The sequence below is a fragment of the Cervus elaphus genome, chromosome 11 (assembly GCF_910594005.1).
Source record: "Cervus elaphus chromosome 11, mCerEla1.1, whole genome shotgun sequence".
Classification (NCBI taxonomy): Eukaryota; Metazoa; Chordata; class Mammalia; order Artiodactyla; family Cervidae; genus Cervus; species Cervus elaphus.
The window spans coordinates 52,616,464-52,638,057 of record NC_057825.1 but is presented as its reverse complement, the minus strand read 5'-3'; the positions used below and the strand labels follow the sequence as shown (position 1 = coordinate 52,638,057).

At 36.4% G+C, this 21,594-nt stretch overlaps 1 protein-coding gene across 1 annotated transcript; it reads left to right on the top strand.

The window, feature by feature from the left end:
* The first annotated feature begins 12,347 nt into the window (after positions 1-12,347).
* On the top strand, positions 12,348-12,764 carry LOC122703505 (protein FAM136A-like). The gene has a single exon (XM_043917799.1). The coding sequence runs from the start codon at positions 12,348-12,350 to the stop codon at positions 12,762-12,764; it is 417 nt and encodes a 138-aa protein (XP_043773734.1).
* Positions 12,765-21,594: the final 8,830 nt, after the last annotated feature.

Here is a 21,594-nt window from a genome sequence, read left to right as displayed (position 1 = left end):
TGGGAGCAGTTGGTAAAGAATCTTCCTGCAGTGCAGGAGACCCATGTTTGATCCCTGGGTTGGGAATAGTCCCTGGAGAACAAAATGACAAACCACCCTAGTATTCTTGCCTGGAAAATCCCATGGAGCAAGGAGCCTGGCAGGCTACAGTCCATGGGGTTGCAAGCATGAGACACAACTTAGCAGCTAAACCACCACCACTGCCTCCTCAGAGCAATTTTTCAGAGTTATTAGAAGCAATGTCTCTCAAGCTGCAGTCTTTATTTTGCCCCCAAATAAAACTTAACTTGCAGCTCTCACATTGTGCATTTATTTAAGTTGACATAGTCCAGTATAATATCTCTTGGACAGAATTAATATTTCTTAGAAAACAAGCCAATAAGTGAATAGTGGGAAAAACTGGAAAGATTCCTATGTGAGAAAGAAGAAGCATACACATGTTTGGTAAAAAACAGGAGGAGTAGAAGGATCTTTCCTCCCTTCCACCCACAACTGTATTTATACTTTATTTTCCTGGAATGGATAACATCTAAATGCACCTATATATGTGTGTGTGTATATGTAGGCTTCCCCAGTGGCTCAGTTGGTTATGAATCTGCCTGCAATGCAGGAGACTGCGTGTAATGCAGGAGACTTGGGTTCAATCCCTGGGTCAGGAAGATCCCCTGGAGAAGGAAATGTCAACCTACTCCAATATTCCTGCCTAGGAAATCCCATGGACAGAAAACAGAGGAGCCTAGAGGCCTACAATCCATGGGATCTCAAGAGTCAGCCAAGATTTAGTGATTAAACCAAATCAAATGAAGGAAAACACAATGAAAAAAATTAACAACAGTGACTTTTGGAGAATGTGTTGATCATTATTGGACTTGGGTTGAAAATTCAGTAGGATATATGCTTACAAACATGAAACTTCTGAAGGATTTGGAAAGATAAACATCATGTGGAAAAGTGATCCAGACATGTTTTATGTGACACCAGAGAATGGCACCAAGATGAATGCACAGAAGTTAAAATGGAGAATGTTTCAGTTCAATTAAAAAAGAATCTTCCAAAATCCTTAAATGGTCAAAAATGGAATATGCTCCATGTTCTTGGAAGGCAGTGAGTGCAGTGTCAAGGGATATAAAGACACAGTGATTTAGGAAGTCTCAACTGAAGTGTTGAAGAGAAATTTCAAACACTGCAGGACTAGGGGAGAGGCAGGTGTGATTTTCTGTCTAGTGTTGATTTTTTCTCCTTTTGTTATTCATAATATGGAGAGGAGATTCATATGAATTTAACAGCAGGGACACCGTACAAAATATCTTTTGTAACAAATAAAAATATTAAATAGTTTTAATACAGACAGGGCCACATAGACATACACACACACACTCACACAAAATAAAGTTAATTTCCATCATTGAAGAAGTTTTTTCCAAAAACATTTGAGAAATGAAAATAAAAACAGATATACTATTAACATAAAACTAGAGAACTATATTCCCATCAATCTTCTGTTAGCAATCTATAGTCCTTGAAAGAATGAAAAGAAACACTCTTGTTGCTGTATCTTTTATGGTCATTCATAGCCTTTTAAACTGAAAGTTCTGCATTTCAAAGTCCTTTTCTTCACTTTGTCTTCTTAACTGCATCTTTCACCTCCAAGCTAAATTAGTCTATATATCACAGGAAACATAAAGTAGACCAATGACCTTAAGAAATTCAGAAATGTTGGGATCTTTGATTTTCAAAATAGATTAAAAATAAGATGACTTCAGATGGCCCTGTTGAATGACTCCTCTGGGAAAATCAGCCTGAGACTATTAGTGTGATTTGTCCAGTGTGCTGGACTATAAAGGGATTGTCGATTGCCATGCAGAATATGCTTTGCAGAAACCTTCTCCAAAATGTATAATAGCTTCAGCCACTGAATAGAAAATTACCAGATATTTCCTGGTCACCAAGTAAAAGAAGTTAGAGACTATAGTGATATAAAATGATGGCCCAGGGCAAGGTTAAAAATCCAAACAAAATTCTAACATTCATAAGATTTCCTAATATTCACAGGTATACACCTACCCCCACGCATTCCAGGACATTCACTGGCCATGAGGAACTGGATAAAACAGACTCACTGAAATTTCAAATGCCAGGTGAAAGCACGTGTACTACTGATGGGAGATTGTTGATGACATCTTCATCAAGTAACAATTTTTAGTTCAATTATTCTCTATGTGAACTACTGGGATATATAGTTATAAAAGAAAGGGCTCAGAAGATTTTAACATTTCTAACTTTATGCTGCATTCTATATAGACAGAAGTATCACTGTGAAATCACATAGCATAATTTTAGTATGACATATGTATGTCCTAAAACTTTGTTTTGATGTGAATAGGATGGTTGACCATTTAAATGTCTACTTAATTGATCAAACAAAAATCTGATATTTCAAAAAATAGGTGCCATTTTCTTACTTCAGAGTCTTACCATAAATGTTTTCTCACTTACTTTCCACAAAAATAAAAGTGAATGTACCTCACGCTTCCTGTTATACACATCATCGATTTATACTTAAAACAGAAAGGAATTTTAAAACCTATAGAGTGCTTTAAAAATAATAAAATAATATATAGCATTGATAATATGAAGTACTTTTGCCAGATTTCACAAAATTTCAAGGCATGTGTCTCTTTGTGTTCTGCATAGTCATTACTTCCTTAAGTAAACAACTCAGATTGTTGAGCATGTCAGCTTATAATTTCCACTTTCCTGCTGGTCCCAATTGTCTCCAGCACTGGAGCTTCTCAGTGAAATTATGGTGACAATGAATGTACTTGGGGTTACAGACCTTGCTCTCCATACCTTGAAAGAGAATTTTGTCTACATCGTGTTACAATTAAGGGAGTATTGAAACTTTCAGCATCAGATCTCTAGCATTTAGGGATTTTTTTAACTTTTTTTTTTAATGCAGAAGCAGAAGCAAGGGGGGAAATAATATAGGCTACATAACTAATGAATAATCCCATATTTTTTCTGAAGGTATATAATTTTCTCCATTTTAGCAATTAGATATAATAGTTTTCATTTTATGATCTCTTGTATTGCGTTAGTTGCTCAGTCATGTCCAAGTCTTTGCGATCCCATGAACTGTAGCCTTAAAGGCTCCTCTGTCCATGGAAATCTCCAGGGAAGAATACTGAAGTGGATAGCCATTCCTTCTCCAGGAAATCTTGATCCAGGGATTAAACCTGGGTCTCCTGCGTTGCAGGCAGATTTTTTATAGTCTGAGCCACCAAGGAAGGTTGTTGTTTGATCGCTCAGTGGTGTCTGACTTTTTGCAACCCCCATGGACTGCAGCATGCAAGGCCTCTCTGTCCTTCACCATCTACTGGAACTTGCTCAAACTCATGTCCATTAAGTCAGCAATGCCATCCAACTATGTCATCCTCTGTTGCCCCTTCTCCTATTGACTTCAGTTTTTTCCCAGCATCAGGGTCTTTTCCAATGAATCTGCTCCTCACCTCAGGTGGCCAAAGTATTGGAGCTTCAGTATCAGTCCTTTCAAGGGATATTCAGGGTTTATTTCCTTTAGGATTGACTGGTTTGATCTCCTTGCCATTCAAGGGACTCTCAAGAGTCTTTTCCAACACCACAGTTCAAAAGCATCAATTCTTTGCTGCTCAGCCTTCTTTATGCTCCAACTCTCATATCTGCACATAACTAGTGGAAAAACCAAAGCTTTGACTAGACAGACCTTTGTCAGTAAAGTAATGACTCTGTTTTTTATTATGCTGTCTAGGTTTGTCACAGCTTTTCTTCCAAGAAGCTAATGTCTTTTAATTTCATGGCTACAGTCACCATACACAGTGATTTTGAATCCCTAGAAAATAATGTTCACTGTTTTCATTGTTTCCCCATTTATTTGACAGGAAATGCTGGGACCAGATGCCATGATCTTCATTTTTTGAATGTTGAGCTTTGAGCCAGTTTTTTCACTCCCCTCTTTCAGCTCATCAAGAGTCTCTAATCCCTCTTCACTTTCAGCCATAAGGGTGGTGTCATGTGCATATCTGAAGTTATAAATAACTGAGAATAGATTTTAAAACTCTATTTTCTTACAGCTTTGAATTTCCAAAAGTGCTCCAAATTTTTTCAGTGCAATGTCTAGCATGTAAAGCCCTTATCAACACTGTCATAACAATGAAGATTTTATTTTTTTCTAATAAGAAGGCTATTTTCTTGATTAATTAATTGAATTAAATTTTGCATTAAATAGACCAATATTAATTTTTTTCATAATAGTTTCTGTGTGCATTTTCATCTCAAAAAAAAAAAAAAAAGTGCAAGTGCCTTGAAAGCAAATCCCTCCACCTTATATTTAAAATAAAACTTTCTTGCATTAATTGTGATAGAATTTCAGATGTGGGAAGAAAGTGTGAGCAATGCTTGTTGACATATTGGCTAGTGAAACTGGACTCTAAAGTTACTGTAATGAGCAGGTAGGATGTTCAGGAAAAATGATGAGATACTGAAAGATCCTAAATTTTATTTACAGAAAGTAAAAGTATACAAAACCTGGGAAACCTGTTAGAGAGACGACTATTGTCTTTTGAGTAGTTCTGAAGGTTTAAAAATAATATGAAGGGAGAAGTGAAGTTGCTCTCTCGTGTTCGATTCTTTGCTATCCCATGGACTGTAGCCTACCAGGCTCCTCCATCTGTGGAATTTTCCTGGCAACAGTACTGGAGTAGGTTGCCATGCCCTCCTCCAGAGGATCTTCCCAACCCTAGGATGGATCCCAGGTCTCCCAAATTGCAGGCAGATGCTTTAACCTCTGAGCCACCAGGGAAGCTCCCAGGCTAATATAGAGCTTACTGTGTTGTCCAATAAGTAGTCATATATGGTTGCATGCTCAGTCACTCAGTCGTGTCCAACTATTTGTGACCCAATAGACTGTAGCCTGCTAGTCTAATCTCTTCTGTCCATGGAATTCTTCAGGCGAGAATACTGGAGTGGATTGTCATTTCCTCTTCCAGGGAATCTTCCTGATCCAAAGATCAAAACTTCATCTCTGGCATCTCATTCATTGGCAGGCAGATTCTTTACCACAGACCACTGGGAAAGCCATGTATATGGTTATTGAAGTTTAAATTTGAAATGATTAACATTTAGTTTACTTAACATTTAAGTTTATAAATTGCAATAGCAGTGTTTAACTGCTCAGTAGCCTTATGTGGCTAAGGTTGCCTTATATAATACTTATAAAGAAAATATCTGCTATAACAGAAAGCTCTGTTGGACAATGATGACATAGATGCAATTGATTTTATTTTTAAGCCAGGGATTTCTTCCTCAATATTCTCACATATAATACAATTTTCACGTATTTCTTAATCCCCTATATGAATATCTAGAGATCCATAGGAGGATTCTAGCACAAAATTTGTTTTTATTTTTCTCTTTCTTCTGATAAAAGATAAATCTAATTCTCCATCAAACAGTCCAAAACTCCTTTTCCTTGTACATAGCCAACCTAGCTTTAGGAAAAAAATACTCTCAAGTCCTTTAAAACTTAGGGTGAATCTCTTCTTTTTTTGACTCATTGAAACATATCTTGCTGCTTCTTTTATTTGAGAAATATTAGTCAACACATTCTACTAAGATATCATTTAGAGAAAAGAGAGATTTTTCTGACAGCTTTATTTAAAGAAGATATTTACTTTTTGTATACCAGTACATATGGTGATGCCTTAGCTTGACAGACGATATTGGAAATATATCTACCAGTTAGTTTCTGTCTGCACATTTATATCATGTACAATAAACAACACCAACTGCAACCTAAGTGAACTATCTATTCATGTCATTTATTCCTTTTATTTGTTGTTGTTCAGTCTCTCAGTAGTGCCTGATTCTTTGCAACCCCATGGACTGAAACATGCCAGGCTTCCCTGCCCTTCACCATCTCCCTGAGCTTGAATAAACTCATGTTCAGTGAGTCAGTGAGGCCACCCAGCCACTCTAATGACAGATGCCATCCTCTGTCGTCTCCTTCTCCTCCTGCCTTCAATCTTTCCCAGCATCAGGGCGTTTTCTAATAAGTCAGCTCTTCACATCAGGTGGCCAAAGTATTGGAGCTTTAGTTTCAGCATCAGGCCTTCCAATGAATATTCAGGATTGGTTTCCTGTAGGATTGATTGGTTTAATGTTTAATCCTTTAATAAAGAGATATTATTTATTTACTCTGTGGCAGGCATTTGGTTACTCTAAGAGTGCAAAAATAATTAAGAAATTATTTCTGCAATTTAGGAGTTTATAATCTAGGATTAAAAAAATATTTCCTTAGATATCATTGAAACAATAATGGCATGTCATTTTTCTCTTTAGTTACATGAAGTGGATACACTGGCTTCCCAGGTGGTGTTAGTGGTAAAAAAAACCTGCCTGCCAAATGCAGGAGAGAGAAGAGATGCGGGTTCAATCCTTGGATGGGGAAGAACCCCTGAAGAAGGAAATGACAACCCACTCCATTATTCTTGCCTGGGAAATCCCATGGACAGAGGACCCTGGCAGGCTACAGTCCAGAGTGTCACAAAGATTTGAACACAACAGAAGCAAATTCAAATGCGTGCCTTGGATACACACACTTTAATAAATAATTACAGCTATCTCTTATTGACTGTTTACTATGTTGAAGATATACAAATGCAAATAGGCACATGAAAGACTTCTCAACATCACTAATCATTAGAAAAATGCAAATCAAAACTGCAGTGATATATCATCTCATACGTATCAGAAGGACCACCACCAAAAAGTCTACAGAAAACAAATGTTGGTGAGAAAATAAAGAAAATGGGAACCTGTATACATTGTTGTTGGGAATGTAAACCAGTACAGACACAAAAAACAATATGCACTTTACTTAAAAGCATTAAAAATAGAACTATAGCATGATTCAGCACTCTCATTTATTCATACATATTTAAAGAATACAGAATCATTATATTAAGTAGATATGTAGGCCCATGCTCATTGATGAATTATACACATTAGCCAACACATTGGAAGCAACCTAAAAGTTTGTAAATAGATAAATGGATAAAAATGATGTAAATAAATTTTTAAAAATGTTACTCAATCTTAAAAATTTAGAGAATTCCGATATGTGTGATGATTTGCATGAATGAAATTGCAGGTCAGTATTCTAAGAGTTGACTCATTGGAAAAGACCCTGATGCTGGGAGGGATTGGGGGCAGGAGGAGGAGGGGAAGACAGAGAGGATGAGATGGCTGGATGGTGTCATCGACTCAATGGGCATGAGTTTCAGTCAACTCCGGGAGTTGGTGATGGACAGGGGTGCCTGGCTGCTGCAATTCATGGGGTCGCAAAGAGTCGGACACGACTGAGCGACTGAACTGAACTGAACTGAACTGATTCTAAATGAAATAAGTCAGACAGAGAAAGACAAATACTACATGATATCAATTATATATTGAATTAAACAAATAAATAATGTTGAACCCATAACTCACAGAAATAGATAGTAAAGTTTTGGTTTCAAGGAATTAGGGGCTGAGAGCAATATAATGAGAGTCTGCTAAAAGGACAGATGCTTTCAGTTATTAGATGATATTCATTAGGTCTGAGATTCTGAAGTATAACATGATGACTGATAATTGTGCTGCATAAATTAGAATTACTTAAATAATATAATTTGTATTTTTATAAAATTGTGAATTTTAAATATGTGAAGTAATGGATGTTTTAATTTACCAGCTCTGTAATTGAGAATCCTGTTATAATGTAAATACAAATACACTTATACATATTTATATGTGTGTGTATATATATATATGTGTGTGTGTGTAAACTCATCATGTTGTATTCTTTGAATGTATTAAAACTTTGTCAATTTGTCAATAAAACTGGAAAAAAAAATGGCATTTATGTTTTATATTTGTCAAATAATTTGCTGTGGGAAAAAACTGTAAATCAGACAATGAATATTATTGACAGGGCAGATGCATTGTCAATGATCAGATATTATTGTGAATGCCAGAGCTTGGGTAAAACTGTTCCTTACCATGTATGACTTTTTTTCATAAAGGTAGGTATTCAACAATCAGTATAAACTGTATTCAAGAGCTATCAAATTAAAACTATAGCAGCAAATTATTTTTACAAAGCATCTTATCAAATTGAAAATATTAAACACAATTTTAAAAACTTTTAAGATTACTTAATTTGTGAATGAAGCAGCCACTTTCAGACTCTATTGGTGGAAACATAACCAGTAACACCCAATTTCCTGCTCAGTCAGTTTCTCCCATCAGGAAGCTTCCATAAACCTCTTACCCTTCTCCATCAGAGGGCAGACAGACTGAAAATCACAATCACAGGAAACTAACCAATCTGATCACATGGACCACAGCCTTGTCTAACTAAATGAAACTATGAGCCATGCTGTGTAGGGCCACACAAGATGGACAGATCATGGTGGAGAGTTCTGGCAAAATGTGGTCCACTGGAGAAGGTAATGGCAAAGCACTTCAGTATTCTTGCCTTGAGAACCCCATGAACAGGATGAAAAGGCAAAAAGATAGGACACTAAAAGATGAACTTCCCAGGCCAGTAGGTGCCCAATATACTACTGGAGATCAGTGGAGAAATAACTCCAGAAAGAATGAAGAGATGGCGTCAAAGCAAAAACAACACCCAGCAGTGGATGTGACTGGTAATGGAAATAAAGTCCAATTCTGTCAAGAGCAATATTACATAGGAACCTGGAATGTTAAGCCCATAAATCAAGGCAAATTGGAAGTGGTCAAACAGGAGACGGCAAGAGTGGAGGTCGACATTCTAGGAATCAGCAAACTAAAATGGACTGGGATGGGTGAATTTAATTCAGATGTCCATTATATCTACTACTGTGGGCAAGAATCCCTTAGAAGAAATGGATGGAGTAGCTATCATAGTCAAAAAAAGAGTCCAAAATGCAGTACTTGGATGCAATCTCAAAAACGACAGAATGATCTCTGTTCATTTCCAAGGAAAAGCATTCAATATCATGGTAATCTAAGTCTATGCCCTGACCAGTAATGCTATAAATCTGAAGTTGAAAGGTTCTATGAAGACCTACAAGACCTTCTAGAACTAACACCCCAAAAAGTTGTCCTGTTCATTATAGGGGACTGGAATGCAAACGTAGGGAATCAAGAAACATCTGGAGTAACAGGCAAATTTGGCCTTAGAGTACAGAATGAAGCAGGGCAAAGGTTAAGAGTTCTGCCAAGAGAATGCACTGGTCATAGCAAACACTGTCTTCCAACAACACAAGAAACAACTCTACACATGGACATCACCAGATGGTCAATATCAAAATCAGATCAATTATACTCTTTGCAGCCAAAGATAGAGAAGTTCTATACAGTGAGCAAAAACAAGGCTGGGAGCTGACAGTGGCACAGACCATGAACTCCTTTATTGCCAAATTCACACTGAAACTGAAGAAAGCAGGGAAATCCACTAGACCATTTAGATATAACCCAAATCAAATCCCCTAGGATTATACAGTGGAAGTGACAAATAGATTCAAGGGATTAGACATGATAGAAAGAGTGCCTGAAGAACTATGTTTGGAGGTTCGTGACATTGTATAGGAGGCAGGGATCAAGACCATCCCCAAGGAAAAGAAATACAAAAAGGCAAAATGGTTCTCTGAGGAGGCCTTACAAATAGCTGTGAATAGAAGAAGTGAAAGGCAAAAGAGATAAGGAAAGATATACCCATTTGAATGCAGAGTTCCAAAGAATAACAAGGAGAGATAAGAAAGCCTTCCTCAGCGAACAATGTAAAGAAATAGAGGAAAAGAATATAATGGGGAAGTCTAGAAATCCCATCAAGAAAATTAGAGATACCAAAGATGGACTCAATGAAGGACAGAAATGGTATGGACCTAACAGAAGCAGAAGATATTAAGAAGAGGTTGCAGGAATACACAGAAGAACAAAAAAGACCTTCATGGCCCAGAGAATCACGATGGTGTGATCACCAACCTAGAGTCAGACATCCTGGAATGAGAAGTCAAATGGGCCTTAGGAAGCATCACTACAAACAAATCTAGTGGAGGTGATGGAATTCCAGTTGAGCTATTTAAAATCCTGAAAGATGATGCTGGGAAAGTGCTCACTCAGCATGCCAGGAAATTTGGAAGATTCAGCAGTGGCCACAGGAATGGAAAAGGTCAGTTTTCATTCCAATCCCAAAGAAAGGCAATGCCAAAGAATGCTCAAACTACTTCACAATTGCACTCATCTCACATGCTAATAAAGCAAAACTTGAAATTCTCCAAGCCATGCTTCAACTGTACACGAACCATGAGCCTCCAGAAGTTCAAGCTGGATTTAGAAAAGGCAGAGGAACAAGAGATCAAATTGCCAACATCCATTGGATCATCAAAAAAGCAAAAATGTTCCAGAAAAATGTCTACTTCTGCGTTATTGACTATGCCAAAGCCTTTGACTGTGTGGACCACAACAAACTCTGGAAAATTATTAAAGAGATGGGAATATCAGGCCACCTGACCTGCCTCTTGAGAAACTTGTATGCAGATCAGGAAACAACAGTTAGAACCTGACATGGAACAACAGACTGATTCAAAACCAGGAAAGCAGTACATCAAGGCTGTATATTGTCACCCTGCTTGTTTAACTTATATGCAGAGTACATCATGAGAAATGCTGGGCTGGAGGAAGCACAAGCTGGGATCAAGATTGCTGGGAGAAATATCAATAACCCCAGATATGCAGATGACACCACCTTTATAGCAGAAAGCGAAGAAGAACTAAAGAGCCTCTTGATGAAAGTTAAAGAGGAGAATGAAAAAGTTTGCTTAAAACTCAGCATTCAAAAAACTAAGATCATGGCATCTTGTCCCATCACTTCATGACAAATAGATGATGAGATAGTGCAAACAGTGACAGACTTTATTTTGGGGGGCTCCAAAATCACTGCAGATGGTGATTGCAGCCATGAAATTAAAAGACACTTCCTCCTTGGAAGGAAAGTTATGACTAAACTAGACAGCATATTAAAAAGCAGACATTACTTTGCCAGCAAAGGTCCGTGTAGTCAAAGCCATGGTTTTTCCAGTAGTCATGTATGGATGTGAGAGTTAAACTACAAAGAAAGCTGGGCGCTGAAGAATTGATGCCTTTGAACTGTGGTGTTTGAGAAGACTCTTGAAAGTTCCTCGGACTGCAGGGAGATACAGCAAGTCAATCCTAAAGGAAATCAGTCCTGAATATTCATTGGAAGGACTGATGCTGAAGCTGAAGCTCCAATACTTTGGCCACCTGATGAGACAAACTGGCTCATTGGAAAAGACCCTGATGCTGGGAAAGATTGAAGGAACGAGAAGAAGGGACGACAAAGAATGAGATGGCTGAATGGCATCACCGAATCTATGGACATGAGTTTGAGTTAACTCCAGGCATTGGCAATGTGCTGGCAGGCTTTGCATCCTTTGTCCATGGGGTCTCAAAGAGTTAGACACGACTGAGGGACTGAACTGAACCGGACTGAACTGGACTGAAGACACTTACTTAATGACAAATACGTATCTACACATAATGCAAAATGAAGAAAATCAGAAAATAGGTATTTATGACCTTAGATTTGACGAGACTTTTTCCTAAAATTTATCTACTGAAATAGTCACACAAATTTGGGAAGAGTTATATACAATAACCATTTAAACTACATAGTATATCTTAGGTAATCATTGAGAACAAGTTAAAAGCTCATTAATATGGAACTTTGACTCATAATTAAACTCTTTACGTTGTTGTTGTTTAGTCACTGTGTCATGTCTGACTCTTTTTGGGACCTCATGGACTGTAGTCCACCAGATTCCTTTGTCCATGGACTTTCCCAGTAAAGAATATTGAAGTGGGTTGCCATTTCCTTCTCTAGGGGATCTTCCTGACTCAGAACTTGAACTTGCAACTCCTGCATTGTCAGGAGAATTCTTTACCACTGAGCTGACAGGGAAGCCTTTATGTCTTGATACAAAGAAATGCCCATGATAAAATTCTAAAAGGAAAGGAATACCTGAAAATATGTATAATAATCTACATAATATATGCAAGTTTTATTTAAGAAAAGAAAAAAAAGTCTACACAATATATGTCACTATATTTAGTAGGTTATTTTAAGAAAATTCATCTAAGAAGGGTTATCTTCAAGTGAGAAAGTTGACTTCAGAGTGTCAATTTTTCATATTATATAATTCTATATTATGTGAATTTTAAAATTTTTAAATTTTAGGGCGCAGCCGGGAACCACGTGGGTAGCCATGGCGGAGCTGCAGCAGCTCCAGGTGCAGGAGGCGGTGGACTCCATGGTGAAGAGTCTGGCGAGGGAGAATATCCGGAAGATGCAGGGCCTTACGTTCCGGTGCAGCGCCGCCTGTTGTGAGGGAAGCCAGGGGTCCATGCAGCAAGTGCACCAGTGCATTGAACGCTGCCATGCACCTCTGGCTCAAGCCCAGGCCTTGGTGACCAGCGAGTTGGAGAAGTTCCAGGACCGCCTGGCCTGGTGCACTATGTATTGCAATGACAAGGCCAAAGATTCAATAGATGCAGGGAGTAAGGAGCCTCACGTGAAGCGGCAGCTGGAGACCTGCCTGACCAAGTGTGTGGATGACCACATAAACCTCATCCCAACCATGACCAGGAATATGAAGGAGTCGCTCTCATCCATGGGGAGATAGCTGTCTGCTAGTGGCCATCAGGGCTGAGGGCAGGAATCGATTTAAAAGGAGGAATGGGGATTTGGGTCTTTTAAGGAGAGTTGATGAATGAGGAAATTAAGCATGGTAGCAAGTCTAAGGCCTGTGTTTCTATCCTCTGGACACTGGTTCCTTTGTGTTTCAATCCTAGAAAGTGAAATGAAAAAAAAAAAAAAAAAAACGGTGCTAAAATTTGGGTCACAGATAGCACAGGAGGTTGTTGTGAGTCTGAATTTCATGTGGCAAGTATTTCTTCTGCCAATAGGGAGTCTCCCTTGTCCCAAACCAGGGCCCGTCAAGGTACTAGATTCTCTTACTGCAAAGATACCGAGGCTGGCAGGTTCATGTAACCTGCTTATGGTCTAATGGCGTATGAAAGGAGGTGTTTCTATTTGTTGCCCACCTGCTGTTTACCAGAAGGATCACTACAACATTTTCCACAAACTAATAAAATCCATGCAGTCACGAATGTAGAAAGGGGCAGGGAGCTTCTAGGGGGTTTGTTTTGCTTGTTATTCTTTTATAGACAAGGGCATGACATTAAGATGTAAAGTTGAGAGACGCAGTTTGGATAAAAACTTTGCAGGGACAAGAGTCCCTGCAGGTACTCATTTCTCCATCAAGATGTGGGTGTGTGTTTCTTAAAATTCTCACACATTACATCATTCAGCCTGGAGACCCTGCAAAAATGTAAGCCGTGATATCACACTGGTAAGGGAAACAAGTGTTCCCTCTCACTGGCAGCCATGGTGGGCCCTGAGGCTGCCTGCAGCAGAGTCAGCCAAGCGACAAGACAATCTTACAGTGACACTCAGCCTTGAAGGGAAATGGGATTTTGACAGTATTATATGCTCATATTCAGGAACGAACAGTGAAAGAGGAACTATTAGCTACTTAAATAAGAGGGTTGTGAAGTACGGGCTTTGGAAAAATCTGTTTTTCATGAAACAGAATGAAAGCCTAAACCCAGTGTTGTTTACTTTGCCTCCTGAAATAACAGAGCTTTGTTGAGACAATCCCCTGGCAACAAAAAAAGTCAAAGGAGGAAAAGTAAGCAACTCGAGGATGAACTGTGGCTCCTTTAGAGCGATAAAGGAACTACCCTCCATTACCAAATACCACTTTTGCCAGGGCCTTTGCTACATGTGTTGTCCTTGCCCCAGTTCTGGCTCCTTATCATTTTGATAAGGACCTTGTCTTTTTACCAACTTACTACTTGAAATGATAATATTGTCTGTTTGCTAACTTACTACTTGAAATGATAATATTGTCTGTTTGCTGTTTCAAGACTGTGATATATTTTCCTAGTCATTTGGTTTTCAAAATAAATAAGACAATTTTCTTCCAAAAAAAAAAAAATAATAAAATTTTTAAATTTTAAAATTTGATTAATTTTAATCAAAGGGAAATGTAATAGTCCTACATGCAATGGATTCCATTCTTACTTTGTGTAAAGTAATGGTAATAAGTTCTGTTCTGCCAAATTTGCAGAACTGTTACCAGCTGAAGTATAGCATAAGAGATAAGATAACATATGAAAGTCCTTTGGCAAGTATAAAGTGTCATGCTAATAACATATAAGTAGACTCCTTAAAAGAAGTCCATAACACTTTTGCTCTTTGGAATTAATGAAAAATCTATGTCAAGCAACAATCTTTTTATACTTGGAGAATATAAAAACTTAATCCCCAATTGATGTGTGTGTACATATAAGTAGCTTCAGTCATGTCAGACTCTTTGCAACCCTGTAGACTGTTGACATCCAGGCTTTTCTGCCCATGGTATTCTCCAGACAAGTATATTGGAGTGGGTTTCCGTGTCCTTCTCAAGGGGATCTTCCCAACCCAGAGATCAAACCCAAGTGTTTTATGTTTCCTGCATTGGCAAAGGTTTACCGCTAGTTCCACTTGGGAAGCACGCCAAATTTCATACTACCCATTGAAAGTATTTGCTGTTAAGAATGACTGTAAAATTGTGAAGAATTGATGGTTTCCAGGGAAAACTTTAATTCATTCAATAAACTTCTGGTCATATTTAAATTTTCTAGATTTCCCTAGTAAAGGTCTTCATAGCTACTTTATAAAATTTAGGATCCATTTAATATTTAATAATTTCATTTATTTGTCATTAACCTCTTTATCTTCATTAATCTAGGGGACTTTTTACTTATTCCTTATTTATTTTTTCTCTTTTATTACATTGACATTTTAAAATAAGTCAAGCCAATTTGTTCTTAGAAATCACTCAGTTTGGATTTGCCTATATTTTCTTCATGACTAGATATAAATTGAACTCTTTGGTAGTTATAGTGTTTAATGGTGCTTTTTTCTTCTCAGTGACCTTAATCAGAATATTCATATTGTGTATTTTGCACATAATAGATAAAATTGAATTGAGTTTCTTGATTAAGATGATGGCCATCTGATTTTTCTAATGTGACAAGACAATTGTTATGTATATATATAATAAATGTTCCATAGAACATTTTGATTTTTTTCTATGAGAATATCAATGTAAAATCATAAATCAAAGCACACATCTCATAATTAAAAATAAGCAAACACACAGAGAAATAGATAAAGCAGATTAATACCAAAAAAAAAAAAAACTAGATAGATAGTCTAGGATCTTTCTGTGGAAGAATCTTGAATCTTAGGATAGGCATTTGTTTTTCCTTTTGTGCTAAATGCATATGTTGAAGCATTAGAAATAGATCAGTTATACCATAGAATAGGATAATGAGAATATTTTCCACTACTTATTAATAAAATAAGCATATGGTAATAGAAGCTGATGTGAGAAAGATCTGCAGGGGGTTGTGATGAAATCAGATTTTAGGATTTCATATAGGTAAACAGAAAGCAAGAAGGCAAAGTGATTGTCTGAGGAGTCTTTACAAATATCTGAGGAAGGAAGAGAAGCAAAAGACATCTAAGAAAGGAAAAGATATAGTCAACTAAATGCAGAGTTCCAGAGAACAGTGAAAAGAGATAAGATCATCTTAAACGAACAATGCAAAGAAATAGAGGAAAATAATAGACTGGGTAAGACTAGAGATCTCTTTAAGAAGACTGGAGATATCAAGGGAATGTTTCATACAAGGATGGGCATGAAAAAGGACAGAAAGACCAAGGATCAAACAGAAGCAGAATAGATTAAGAAGATACGGCAAGAAAACACAGAAAAACTATATAAAAAAGTGTTGATGGTGTTGTCATTCATCTAGAGCAGGACATCCTAGAGTGTCAAGTTGAGTGGGGCTTAGGAAGTATTACTATGAACAAAGCTATTGGAGGTAATGGAATTCCAATTGAGCTATTTAAAAATCCTGAAATATGATGCTGTTAAAGTGTTGCACTCAATATGTCAGCAAATTTGGAAAACTCAGTGGTGGCCACAATTGGAAAAGCTAAGTTTTCATTCCAATCCCAAAGAAGGGCAATGCCATAGAATGTACAGACTACTATATGACTGCACTCATTTCACATTCTGGTAAAGGTTATGTTCAAAATCCTTCAAACTAGGCTTCAGCATTATGTGAACTGAGAGTTTCAAGATGTAGAAGCTGGGTTTCAAAGAGGCAGAGGAACAAGAGACCAAATTGCTAACATTCTCTGGATCATGGGAAAAACAAGGGAATTAAAAAAAAAAAAAAAAAACCTACTTCTGCTTCATTGACTACCCTAAAGCCTTTGACCATATGGATCACAACAAGCTGGAATATTCTTAAAGAGATCGAAGTACCAGACCACCTTACTTGTCTCTTGAGAAATCTGTGTTCAGGGTCAGGAAAAAAGTTAGAACTGGGCATGGAAAAACTGGCTGGTTCCAAAGTGGAAAAAGAGTACAAAAAAGTTATACATTGTCACCCTGCTTATTTAATGTCTATGTAGAATACACCATTCAAAATGCAGGGTTGGATGAATCACAAGCTGGAATCAAAATTGCCAGGAGAAATATCAACAACCTCATACATGCAGCTGATACTACTCTAATGGGAGAAAGTAAAGAGGAACTAAAGAGAATCTTGATGAAGGTGAAAGAAGAGAGTGAAAAAACTGGTTTGAAACTCAACATTAAAAAGTCTAAGGTCATTGCATATGGTTCTATCCTCCATGGCAAATAGAAGGAAAAAGTGGAAGCAGTGACAGGTTTTATTTTCTTGGGCTCCAAATTCACTGTGGACAGTTACTGCATACATGAAATTAAAAGATGCTTGCTCCTTGGTAGGAAAGCTTTGACAAACCTAGAGGCATATTAAAGAGTAGAGACATCACTTTGCTCAGAAAAGTCCTTGTAGCCAATGTATGGTTTTTCCATTAGTCATCTACAGATGTGAGAGTTGGACCATAAAGAAGGCTGAGCACTGAAGAATTGATGCTTTTGAATTGTGGTGCAGGAGAAGACTCTTGAGAGTCCCTTGGACTGCAAGGAGATCAAACTAGTCAGTCCTAAAGTAAATCAACCCTGAGTATGTTTTGGAAGGACTGTTGCCTAAGCTCAAGTTCCAATATTTTGACCACCTGATGTGAAAAGCAGATACATTGAATTCCCTGATACTGGGAAAGATTGAAGGCAAAAGAAGGAGAAAACAGAGGCTGAGATGGTTAGATATCATCACCAACTCAATGGACATGAATTTGAGCAATGTTCAGGAGATAATAGAGGACAGAGGAGGCTGTTTTGCTGCAGTCCACGAGGTTGCAAAGAGTCAGACACAACTTAGCAAAGGAACAACAGCAATGAATAAACAGTGAAAATTAGATTTACTGTATTAAGTCTGTATAATGCAAAAACTGAAGGCACAGTTAACATTGTTCTTCAATCTGTTGTTGTTCAGTCGCTCAATCATATCTGACTCTTTGTGACTCCGTGGACTGCAGCATGTCAGGCTTCTCTGTCCTTCACCATCTCCTGGAGTTTACTCAAACTCACATCCATTGAGTCAATTATGCCATCCAATTATCTCATCCTCTAAAGCCTCCTTCTCTTCCTGCCCTCAATCTTTCCCAGCTTCAGGGTCTTTTCAAGTGAATCAGCTCTTTGTATCAGGTGGCCAAAATATTTTTAATCAGTAAAAGTAGAATTTAAGAGGAAGATAGTTACTATACAGGTTTAGTTCACCTGCATAACAGACGACCATGTGACATTTTGTTGAAAATGTGAAAAGTATATGATTACTCATAACTAGAACAATAGGAGTGCAAAGCCATTAAAAAAAAAAAAAATTGGCACCACTTGAAGAGAGAGACAATGTGTAACCATGGATGTGTTTATGTGCTTTGAAGCAAGAATGATTAAGAGGAGAATGGAGATTAGTGCACTGGTCCTTGGGCCCTATTCTTAGTTTTCAAAAGAGAAAGAATGGATGCAAGGAAAGCAAAAAATGAAAGGATGCTTAGAGGAAGAGGAGATATTCAATCATATTGTAATTCTATGGATATATAATTAAGAAAGTTGGGAATTTCAAGTATGAGCCTGACTGATCAATATATTAAATGATGAGAAAAACTAAGAAAAAAGTTATTATGGAGAAAATTTAGACAATTGGGAGATATTATTGAGTTCTGAGAGATTATTTCAATAAGGGGATGAATGAAAGAAAAAGCCAGACTCAGAGATAATGAGATAATCAGTAGTGGGGAAAAAAAAAAAAAAAAAAACACACACACACAGACACAAAACAAACAAACAAACAAAAAACAACAGAGAAAGTAGTAGAAAGTAGTATCTATGCTGAAAGAAAATTTTAATCATCAGTCCCATTTATATTAAAATTCTATGAGTATTGAAATTGTTCAAAACACTTTGAAAATATATCTTGCTAATTTATTTTATAAAGCTTTATTAATCTACTCTATACCACAGTACAGAAAAAAGAAAAGTAATATGTTGATATATGTTCAAAGTCAGACATGTTGCCCTTAATACCTTCAACTCAAAATATTTGTGCTGATTCTCCTTCTTCTTCATTGTCTAGAGAAGACCAAGTCTTCCCACTTGCTCCTCCGCCTTGCACACCTACTATAGTTACTCTAAATGATTATTAAGCCCCTCACACAAAATTTATAACTTGCAATTTTAGGGTACAGAATGAGATTCCAAGAAAGAAACATGAATTGTTAATCATGTTTATAGAACATGAGCTTTAGCTGGCAATCTTTATCTGTGTATGAATTAGGTCTCTTCAAGTTCAGCATTTAATATAGGAATAATGAGGCTCTCTAATTCTCAGGAGCTCTCTGCAAACTTTATCTTCACAGCTTTGAATTTTTAATAAGCATTTTCTGTTCTTAAATTATCATATTCTTAACCAAGTTTTATTCCCAATTTCTCCACTTTCCTTTTTTGAAATATTCTGAAGATCATTTGAGCATATTTTCAGTAATGAAAGCTTGTGAACATTACTGTGGTTATACATAGAAGGTTATTGTGGATTTTTTTCCCCCTCATATCCAGTGCCAGAATATTTAGCTCCTTAAAAATTCTGTGCTAGAAGGCAGAAACCTGTTTCAAAGTTGTACAAACAATTACTAAGAATGCTTGTTAAAAACACTGAAAAAGACTCCAGGAAGGTCTAATTAATTTAATTAGAAAGTGGCAGGGCTATTTTCTCAAGTTGAGAAATGTTGAGACAGCATCCAAATAAGGGGGAAAAAAGAAAGAAAGGGATCAATGGCATAGGACTCTACTCACATATCACTTTCAGTCTTGTAATTATTGACCTTTTCTTTTACACTGAAAACAGCTTACGGATGAGAAATTGAAAGACATATTCTGGACTTGAAATCTGCAATCTGTGGCCATAAACTTTAGTTCTAATAAGTGTCATGAATCAAGAAGCAAATGTAGCTTTATGAAACTTTGTGCTGTTTGGCCTTTTAAGAACCCAGCTTTTTGGTGGTGTTAGAGGCAACTTGTCATTGTGAATTAATACACTGCAGAGGTAGAGGTGCTCACACTGGGTTTTTGGTCAGCTTTGATTGTCAAAGATGGCAAAGACATTTTAGTCACCTGGCAACTTAGCAACCTTGTTCCGCACATCACATACAAAATGGTATTTTCAAGAGATGACACCTGAAAAGAGGAGACCCAATTATAAAACATAACAGGATCAATAACAAGTATATATATTTTCTGAGTTTTGAAATAAGCTTATCCAAAAACTGGCTAAAAATTAAAATAGCTATCAGTATTCTTATTGATATATTCAGTCACCAATATGCATGCATATCCATCCAATATTTGATTAAATTGCTTAGAAATTATTTCCTGTGCTTTAAAGATCTTCAGTATATAAGCAGAGTAGAAGCCATTAGTTGTAAAGATACCAGTTGAAAACATAATGATTGAAACAAAATATTTCAAAAGTAAATATACATTCCAGGTGAATGTTTTTCATCACTTTGGTAGTCCATTAAGCCTGACCTTTTAACATATATTTTTGTTTTTTTGTGAATTTTCACAATTTATATTCATCCCTTTACTTTTCCACATTTTACAAATATTTATCAAGTATTTTCCATTTTCTAGGTGCTCTACATAAGTACCTTTGCCTTTATTGACACTTGGAACAGGTTACAAACTTTAATCTAAAGTCATATAAATGTAAATGTTCAAATGTGACAATTGTTGTGAAGATAAAGAATTTCACTGAGAACTTTGCTGAAAAAAGATAGCCATATTAAAAAAAAAAATTCCCAATTTAGATGAAAAGTAGGAGCTAATTAACAAAATATATTTGAAAATTTAGAAAATATCATGAAGAAACATGGTAATAGAGAAGTTATTGAATAATTATTAACAAAGATCACTTCAAAACAGGGAGAAAAAAATAAAGATAAGCTAACAAGATAAGATGATCTGAGACTATGATACATAATTTATACTTTTTAACTTGCTATGTTACTATATTATTTTGTTCTTGTGTGTATAGTTAAGTATGTGTGTGTACACACATGTGAATGTGTAAATGCATCACACACACACAAATATATATACACACAAATACATATATTCCTAAACTTTTAGGAAGCTTTTATAGAATATAATTAATAGCCCTTCATGATTTTTGTATTACAAACTTTTGATGACATGTATCACTTTCAAAAATGAAAGTACAGTGAATAAAATTTGTAACTTCCATTTGGATTCAGTTTAAGCTTTGCTTTAACAATGTAATGGTTCATAGGAGGATTACTTGCAAAATTAAATTTGACAATAACATTAGATAATTTATTACAGTATAATAAGAAAAACTAAAGATTTCAAATTTATTATTTTTTATATTTTATCTATGACCACATAAATGTATCACTGCCACCTCAATGTCTATAAAATTGGAAAATAAGTTTGAACTTTGAAATCTCTTTCAGTAGCTAGATGCTTTCTCTTTTCTCTGTCTTGGCATTGTGTAGAATTATTGAATGCAATTATTGGCAGGTATATGGATTGTAATTTATTTTATGCTCCAGGCAAACTTGAACAGTCAAATAATTTTGATCATTCTACTAATTTTCAAAAACTTGTTTTTCTCTTTGTAAATATATGTGCTATTTATATTTTTGATATTTGAGGGATTACAGTCATTTTGACTTCTCTGTAAGCATTTCTATCTTTCATAACTCTCAAAGTCTGATGTTACCTGGACCATGAAGTCCTATTCAAACCCTACAGTTGGAGATCATTTCTCTTTATTTTAAGCCATACTATATTTTAATACCTTTCATGGTACTTGCTTTACTTCATTTTGTAATCTTTGTGTTTATTATTTAAAACCTCATCAAAGATATATATATTGTAATTGTCAAAT